The 9,738-nt window shown below is 38.4% G+C and overlaps 1 protein-coding gene across 1 annotated transcript; it reads left to right on the top strand.

Moving 5' to 3' along the window:
- The first annotated feature begins 1,346 nt into the window (after positions 1–1,346).
- LOC131789584 (histidine N-acetyltransferase-like) lies at positions 1,347–4,447 on the top strand. Its single transcript, XM_059106740.2, has 2 exons — positions 1,347–2,285; positions 4,326–4,447. Exon 1 carries the CDS (start codon positions 1,347–1,349, stop codon positions 2,280–2,282), a length of 936 nt encoding a protein of 311 aa, XP_058962723.1. The 3' UTR covers positions 2,283–2,285; positions 4,326–4,447.
- Positions 4,448–9,738: the final 5,291 nt, after the last annotated feature.

The following is a 9,738-nucleotide window of genomic DNA, read 5'->3' as shown; positions in this document are numbered from 1 at the left end:
CTCATACCCTGTGTATCCGTTGTAGTTTCTGGCGATTGTTGCCGTTTTAAGCTTGCATTACCATCACTATTATTCACGTCATCTACTTTTATTACATTGGTGAAATCTGTACAAACATCACACCAACCAACTCGCGCGCAAAGTAAGAAGACTATGTTGAAGGCTTGAAATTATATTACGATCGATTTTCATCAAGAAATGGGCCAGGAATTTTCCACAATAGTGCAAGGCTGATCGCGGAAAAGCGATTGCGTGACGCTCGGTAAGCTGTAAGATGACATGTTATTACATGTTATATACCAGACGTAAAAACTCTTCAGATTCTCAGTCTGCATTTTTTACCCACTCTGCAGTCTATATTTTGTATCCGGTCTGCAGTCTGCTGTCTACATTTTGTACTAACAGGTATCCGTGGCACAAATACAGTTTATTTTTGGTTACATTTATTCGCACAACACACATAATCTACCACAAAATACCTGTGTGTGAGGTAATTCGACATTTTCATTCTTTCCCGCGTTAATAATCTTCTTTCCTTTTGTAAGAATGTAGACCACTTACAATGTTTCAAGTAATCAACCCACCCTAGAAAAAATTTCTCTTGTATGCATAGCATGCCTATGTTTTGAGACAGGTGTATGCCCTTGGCCAGACTTGAGCTCACTATTTCAGTATACTAGTCCGACACGCGTAGTATCACTACACTTGATTCCACGGATCCAGTACCATCAAGGTATCCCAGTTACCCTGCTCACAGGGTCTAGTTGGACATCAATCAAGCAGATTCCCGGGAGAGTTTATTTCATCTGTTAACAAAAGAAAAATATCTCACCTACATCAAAGAATTGCGCTCTTCACGATCTTCGGAAGCATGCCAGCATGTCGGCAAACTCATCGGAATGAATAAGAAATGAGAAAGAACAATAGCCTGAATATATAAATACTTAACAACCTCAATTTTTGAGGTTCACGTTTAATCCGCTATGGAGTTGTCATGGTAATGACGCCACCCTTTAAGTGCAGTGATACGATCGCTCGTTTCCTTGGGAATACCGACTAACCCTAAAGCTGTGCTACAAAGAGAGATAAGATATGAGTACTGAGCTGATATTCCGCCTTGCTCAAACCAGCGATTTTGACGAGATCCTAATACTATCATTAGTTTCATTCCTTCTGGAAAAGCGACTTACGTGCAATAAATGCGTCACTAAACGCAGCTAAACAAAAAGAATAAAGTCGTTTTTGTCATGGTAATGACGCCGCCCCTTTAAGTGCAGTGATACGATCACTCGTTTCCTTGGGAATAACGACTAACCCTAAAGCTGTGCTACAAAGAGAGATAAGATATGAGTACTGAGCTGATATTCCGCCTTGCTCAAACCAGCGATTTTGACGAGATCCTAATACTATCAGAGGGTGTTTATGATGGTCAAGACTATCTTCCAGTCAGATTTCATAACTGGATGCAAATGGACAACGTTGCGGTGATGTTAGCTCACGCGAGCAAAAAACTTGTTGGACTAGTTCAGTGCTCGTTTGTTAACGATGGAAGAACAGCAGTTCGACAGGCCGCCAGGACATTACTGGAGTTTCGTGGTCAGGGTGTTTACAAACGGCTATCAGAAGCAATGAACGAATTCGTGCGAAGACAATACCCGAATGTACAGCGAGAGATATTCGCATCCACAACGTGTCCTTCCCCCGCGAGAGAAATTACACAGATGACAAATATAAGGACATCTGCTGTAAATAGGAGTCTTTTGGCGCTCAATTCTCTTAAAGTTAATTTCTCAGATCTGATAGAGCCTTGTGCGAAAGAGTACCTCTGTGACACAATCTTTTCAAGCTCTGTTGCGCAGAAATTGTTTCCCGATAACTCCATTGTGCTTGATTGGATTCCCATGGAGGCTTCACAATCAAATATCGATCATTTCCAACGTGAACTCGGTCAAGATTTCTATTTCGCTGTCGACAAATGTGGCGAAGATGGTATTCCCAGATCTGTCAGTTTTGGTGCTCTGTCACCAAGGGTAGGATGCACTGATTGGACTGTTACTATTTATACGAGTGATCCAAGCTTATACGAAGCTCAAGTTACTCATCAACTACAGCATGCGTTCAATGTTATTGAAGGCGAGTTTTTTATCTCTTTCACCCAAGACAAAAGTTTGTCAAATCGAGGGAGAAGACTTCTCAGAGAATGTTTGCCTCAAGTAGAATTTGACAAAGCATGGTCCACTTTCTTCCTCTGTGAAAATGTGATTCAATCCCAAGGGGCATAAACGGTATGAATAGTCCCTGTTTTAAAGCAAGTTGTATGTGAATTCGAATAAGTAAAGATTTGGTAAAGCATTTGACAATAAAAATCTGCGATAAAATATTGTGAAACATAACACGACGTTTCGACGTTTCCAGAACGTCATTATCAAGTGAACTAGAATAATAAAATCGAGTATATGTATAATGAAGCGGTGAATAAATTACAAAGCGTTAAAAGTTAAACAAAGAGTTTGGCCCTAATGGAATCGCTCTGGGTGTTTAAATTGGGCCTTATTGTTCTTATGTACAACATTTCATAAACAAGACAATCCCATTTCGTGCCACATTTTTTAAGCATTCTAAACTGGCTCTCATTGAGTAAGTCAATGTTCCCATGGGCATCTCTCAGGTGGCGACCAATAACAGAGTATCGATGATCAGCAATGCGTTGAAACAAATGGCGCGTCGTATATCCGACGTAATTTGAATCACACAAATCACATTTAAAACAGTAAACAACGCTATGCTGACTTACGATGCATGGCTTGATTTCTTTAAAATTTAGGTCCTGCTCAATGTATGTGAATTGAAGTAGTTAAGCAAGACGGAAATGCCTGCTAAATTTATAACTTATTAAGCCAGTCTCTTCATTCAGTCTTTATATATTGGGTCCAGTTGTTCACCGGGTAGATAACACTAACCAACAGATTAATAATTGTGTCAAAAAATCGCACTGCCCTTTCCACTGGATAGCTTTATCCAGTTATCCCAAGAGCAACTCCGGCCTGTAGTGTTATAGAATAACCGAAGATGAAATCGAAATAAAACTGGTGACGTTAATTTGACGTTCTAGACGAAGCCAAATCAATTGTTGTATAAAATCCTGAAAATAAATCATTTTTAAGGCTCAACTTCAACTAAAATCTTTAGATCGCTCGGTGCAGTCTTCCACTGAGCGTCGAAGGCAACACGGGATTGCAATGTCTTTTCTTTAATTCATTCAGCGATTGGTTTAAAATACTCTTGCCACCCTCTCGACCACTTTTATGGAAAAAACAACAACAACAAAACAAAACAAACAAATTTTGTACTGCCGTTTCCCTGCTCCAAGCCGTTCTCTTGATGCAGTTGTTTCTCCCCTAAGTTCTTTTAAGGTCCTTGCAATATTTCCCGCAAATTTTTTCTAAGTGGCATTTCTGATTCCTTTGGTTTGGATTTTGAAGGCAATTAAGTTACAACTGTCCCCTTATGAATCCATTTCGCCGGTTCATAATAATCAATTAGTTACGAAATCTCTCCATTAATCATATTCCTTATTCTTTTACGACTACTGCAGCCGAACCTTGAATCGGCATACTTGGGTACTTGGAATCAAACCAAAAAAAAAGACATACCTGAAAGCTTTTTAGGGACTGCAGTAATCATGAATACATGACTTGACGTCAACTGAAAAGAGACGATGCCTTTGATTGTTTCACGGACAGCATCTATTATAGAGATGCAGGTGCTTGCAATATTCAATCTGGTGGTTTAACTGTCAATTAGTAGTTTTAACAACCGTTTTTTACTTTTTTTATTCGCACATTTTAAGTCGAGAACATTTTTAAAATGAAAAATCGAAGCTGTTTATCATATCGTGATTAACATTTGAGCTATTTCTAAGTTATCGAGAGATGTTATTCCCACATGAATGATTGACTCTCAGAACATCGAAATTTTTCCGTCATTGCTCTATTACTGAGCCATAGAGAATTCGTTGGTGAAACAGGGAAAAGACTTCGTTCATATATGACAAACAACCTGCTTATTTCTAAGATAAGCGATGTCCATAGCGTCGTGCAAGTAAATAGTTTGAAAACGATTAACATCTCTTTTTATGGCTAAAAGATCGAGCTCCTAAAATTCAACATCTTTCCCAATATATTCAATAACTATATGGACAATGGGGTATTTTATCTCTGTTATGATCATGGCTATCGATAATTATAGTGGTAATCAACATATCTATAACCTTTGAGTATTTTCCTTTCTAAATGCATTTATCGTCACTCTCTCTGTTTGTACAGAAAAACCAAACAATAGTTATGAAGGCCCAAATCGTACTTGGAACACTTAATGGAGCTGGGTAACCTGCGGAGCCATAAGATAATCCATGCCATGGTATATCTTCATACTTGAATCTTTGGACATTTGGAAGAGCAGTTAATACTACATAAAGGCAAATTCAAAATATGGCAATTCATTGATTTTATTTTTATAGGCATTCAATGTATAAAGGACTACTAAACGGAATGTAATTTTCAAGAGTCGACCACAACGATCAACGTAAAAATTCCATTACGCAATTGATAAGAGAAAAACGACGAACTGAGGAGTGTTAAAAGTTTCTCCAAAAAAATTACATCATAACTCTGAGACGAATGACAATGTCATCGATTACAACCTGTGAATATCACTTGATTTTGGCAGCCGTTACAATTCAACTCAACGTTTGGTATCAATCTTTAATTACTTTTATCTGGGCATAACGGCGAATTTAAAAAAAAAAAAAGAAGGTTTTGGGCACACTGATCGACGAAATTTGCTTTAGACTGCTGATGCAAACGAATAAATACCTTTTACGGAATCAATCTGGTCGCTAAAGAAACAAATCAATTCTACAAAAGTTGGGAAATAATACTTGACACTGCCATAAGATAAGTTACTGTAAGTTATCATCAATTGCTTCTGATCCAGCCACGACTCAACAATTTTGACGCAATTGAAAGCTTTCATCCTTTTTGAATGTATACTTACCAGATGGTAAAAGGAATAACAAACAAAGTCCCAGCATAATTTTTCCCTGCTTTCCTGAAAATGGTAGAGGATGGTGTTAACAAAAGTTTTCTAGAAAATACCAGGCGAAAATCACACCACACACACAATAAAAGCTTCCAGATTGATTTACCAAAAAGTGGAAATTCTCTAATGTTAACCCGTTCGTTCCACTCCGGCTCGTTCCAATCCCGTAGCCGTTTTTCACCTTATCGCAAGCAGCACAAGGCTAGAAGTGACTGGTTGTGCACTGTATATATGTAACCACAAGTCATGTCACTTGCACGGCCGATGACACTAGCATTTCACTATTTCATCTCGACGACATTACGACAGATAACCTAATAAATGATAATGTGACCATATACTCAACCTTTATTTCCCAGCTTGAAGCCCCTCATTACGACCTTTGAAGACGGAGAGCCAGAGACAACGAGAGCGACATAGATAAAAAATAAGTTCTAATCTTTGAAACAAAGAAAAACTTTGACTCTTCTCCTTGCTCGTACTTGATTTTCGTGCAAAGAAATTTGGGTCAACGCAAGCATACCCTGGAAATATTTCCTGATCATACTTAAACACTGCAGTCAGGTAACAAGTTTGGAAGGATATGATATTATCCAACTGAAAATCCGAGTCACGGAAGAGTCCTTTTTTCCTATTCCTTTTTCCTTAGTGATCCAGTCCTAACCAAAAAATGAGTCCGATAGATATATAGAATCTTTATTCAAACTCGATAATAATAAAACTAAACGAGTGTGGGGTCGTGATTCTAATTAGTAAACAAATTCAATTAAGAATTACAACCATTAAAATATGTATCTTAATTAATGATCCAAATTTACTGAACGTAGATATTTCCTAAATATCCAGGAATGTTTTCCTTCGTTGCTTTCACAAAGTGAAGCCTCAAGAAGAAAAATTACCGAAAAGCCTCCAAAAAAAGTAAATTCAATCACGAGAATTTTCCTTGGGTACCTGAATGAATATTCGCCCAGCAAGAAAGATAGATGACTATGAAGAATATAAAGTAGACAGCCCGAGAAAGAACCGAGAACACTGAATTAAGAAAGCTAACTTATTCCAAACTTAAAATGCAATGACATGTAAATATAAGTATCTGAACAGGTGCATGTTGTCTTTCAGTAGTATTCGAATTATCTAATAGCTGGAGTGAACCATCAAGCTTCTGTAATAAAGATAGGCTTCAAAGATTTCGACGATCCTCAGCTGAGTTATAATGATAGTACTGCACCGCTCCTCAATCTTGTCCTATGGTTGACGAGCCGGTTCCTTCCAAAAGAAAGAAACAGTTTTGCATTTAACAATTTACCCGTGCATAGCCATCTCGTGTAAGAAAAATAGGCCTACATAAACAAAAGACATGATAATCTCTTGATAAATATCTATTATAAAAGTGAAACCTGGTGCAAAATTCTTTATTGACCAAGCTTGTATGGTCAAAAAGGCATGATGTTAACCTCGCTCTTTCATTGCGTTTTTAAAGTGCCTATGACACGAATTTTTTTTTTTTTTTAAATTTTCTGGCTGATAGCAGTATTTTAAATTAGAAACAATCGACCTTAGCGGCTGGCAAGTTCTCCTCGTCCACTTTTTTGTGCATTAAAAGGAAGATTTGGCGGCCAAAAAGTGTCCCCATCAAGCGCGGCCAAAACGATCATATTACATAGCTGTTACGTAAAAAACTGTGAAGGCACGTTGGCAACTGTGGTGGAGAGAGGAGAAATCCAGAGGAAAGGACGAATGTATTGCGTGGTCGGAGCGCCAAACGATGTTAGCCACAAGAAAAATACACATATACCAAGTATTTCTATACACTACTTTCCAAAGGATGTAGCTTTATGTCGAAAATGGACGCGTTTCGATCGTTGTCATCGAGGAGATTTTACTTTTCAATGTTATCGGCCCTCTGCTCCGAACCGGCTTCGAAGACGCCTTTTACGAACAAGCTCGAAGCGGCCATGTATTCTCCCTAACCTGGGTTTCCGAAATTCCATCCTACGAGCCATCAATTCTCCCTACTCTTAAGAAACTAAAAGTAGCAACAGTAGCAACAGTAGCAATGTCATTGCGATAATAGCGCTGCAACGAGATAAATAAAGAAACAAGTTTTACTGAATTAGATGGTGGCGAATCCAAGTGCTGTGTGAAAGTCGATGCATAAGAACTATTCATTTAGCTATTGGGCGAAATGGGTCATATGGCAATGCTGCGCTTAAACTAAAGAAGTTTTTCTTTATTAAAATCCCTCCTTGAGATTAACTTGAATCAGATTACTATAAACTCACTGGTTTTCCGTTTGACCGGCTCTACGACGATAGCCTCTGTTGAAGTCCTAAATGTAATAAAGTCCTTACATTATTATTACATTAATAACATTTGGTCCTAAGTGTAATAAAGTCCTAAATGTAATAACGTTTGGTCCTAAATGTAATAAGCCTCCAATGCAATCGTTTAACTGCGCTAGCGCACTGTTGTTATAGCAGACATCCACATTGAGATGTTAAAGTGACAGCTGTTGCACCAAAGAATCCTCTGACCAATCCTCATGGCATATTGCGGGCTCGCTGATGTTAATCAGCATCTTTTTATATGCTAAAGACGTAGGTTGAGAAGCATTGTCTACAAACCTTATACTGATGTGCTTTTGGCATCAAACTGACAGACGCAAAAACATTGAGAACGCTGACGAAGAGCTCTCTTTATATCATTGGCTCAAACTCTTAAGTGAAACAGATTTTGACGATAACTTGTGTGATCAGTGCTGAAGTTAACACCTTATGAACCGCGTTACAAGAACAAGGTACTCCACTGACCTATACGTCTGACAAATTCCGGGCTCGGAAGTGCATTTTTTGTACTGTCTTCCCTTGCCGGATTTGTATGAGTCTGCATGAAATATATTCCCATGCGTTATTGACCAAGCGTGAGGTCAAATGGCTGGATATTGGCCGAGTTTTTTTTTTGCGTTTTTAGGGACTGAGACGAAGTCTTGGTCCAAAAAAAAGGAGAAAAAGAACGAGGCTAATATCCAGTCATCTTGACCGAACAAGCTTGGTCAATGCAAGAGAGTTTATATTCTCTTGGCTTAAACGTTAAGGGATTCATTGTATAGAAAAAGATTTCGCTTTGATAAGAATCAAGAATGACTTGTTTATTTTCGAGAGCCGAGAGTGAAAGCCAACGGTTTTTGTAGTACAATAAACCCAAGAGGGTCGTTTAATTTTTTCTATGTATATGTCAACATTGTCCAAAATTTACGAACTTTGTGAGTTTTCTTGCGCGGTATCAATTCGGGGAATCTCGAACGGGCGAGGGAATCATCTTGCCCGCTCAGGTATCCAATCAGAACACAGGATTCACTTCATCTTGACCGTGGGCGCTGCTAGCTATATGATAAAGTGACTTACAGAGCTAGATATCTACTGACCAATCATATCTTATCCCATTTCACGATCACAGGTCTCGACATGTGGCTTTTTTCCGCGCAAGCGTCAAATTGAACTCTTGAGCTACAGCATTCAACACATGATAGTCAGTTGATGGTCTGATGAACCATTCTTTTTTTTTCCTTTAGCCCCTTAAGACAGGTTCATCAGTTCCCGAACCGAAATATCGGGAAAAAATATATACCGCAGTCAATCTCAAGTTTTTGTTTCATTTTTTTATCTTCATCTCTTCTCTCCGTCGTGAGGGGAGAAAATTAATAGATAAATAAATAAATGAAAAAAGAAAGCTCAACAGTTTCCACGTATAGTCATATGGTACATGAACTGTTACCGAGGTGGAGTGAAGCCATAAAGGGCTAGAAATGTAACATCCTAGGTTCAAAATTGAATAAATCAAGATAGTCATTCTTATAAATGAACTCAAATGCTTCATTAAATCATTTGACACTGAATAACATTGATGTTCAAAATTTCAGTAACACTACTGATAATAATACTTTTGGATTAACATGTGATACAGCGAAGTCATTCAAACTGCTCTAAAATGGTGCATCACTACTAACGACTTTAACACGAATGATAACATCAACAATAGCATGCTAGTTTATCATCAATTCCAGTCAATTTCTCTTCCAAAAAATTCCAATGATTACGTACCAATCGAGTTCATTCACTTGAACTTCCAGCCAAGCATTAGCCCACTTTAGACTAGAAATGATTTTCTTCAGCTCGATCAATAGACCGCTTAAAGGACCATACTTTTTAGAAGGCTTCGAGCGCTGATTAAACAAGACTTCAATCCACCAGAAACATGAAGCCTTGGTAGAAATCGTTTCAGACGTTGCACCGACGCCCTGAATCGTGTATTAACTTTACGTAATGTTTGGTATGTGTGGCATGCATTACCAGCTAACAGGATGGCCGATGACGCTAACACTATTTCTAAGATTTTTTCTAAAACTTCATTGGGAAGTTTTCCAATGTGACATTCGTCATCTCCTCTCGCCGCAAATAAGTCGATGTCTACATCTGAAACAAACTGAACCTCCATCAGCTTATCACCATCATTCGCTATACCATTGTCGACTTCATTTTGCAATTCATACTCTGTCTCGTTTGTTCGGCTTCCATAAGTAAGTCCCTTAGCTATATCTGTAGCAATGTCCGTGTCGTCACCAATGCCGACGATACTGTC

Source organism: Pocillopora verrucosa, chromosome 13, assembly GCF_036669915.1.
Source record: "Pocillopora verrucosa isolate sample1 chromosome 13, ASM3666991v2, whole genome shotgun sequence".
Taxonomy (NCBI): Eukaryota; Metazoa; Cnidaria; class Anthozoa; order Scleractinia; family Pocilloporidae; genus Pocillopora; species Pocillopora verrucosa.
This window is presented reverse-complemented; position numbering and strand designations above follow the sequence as displayed.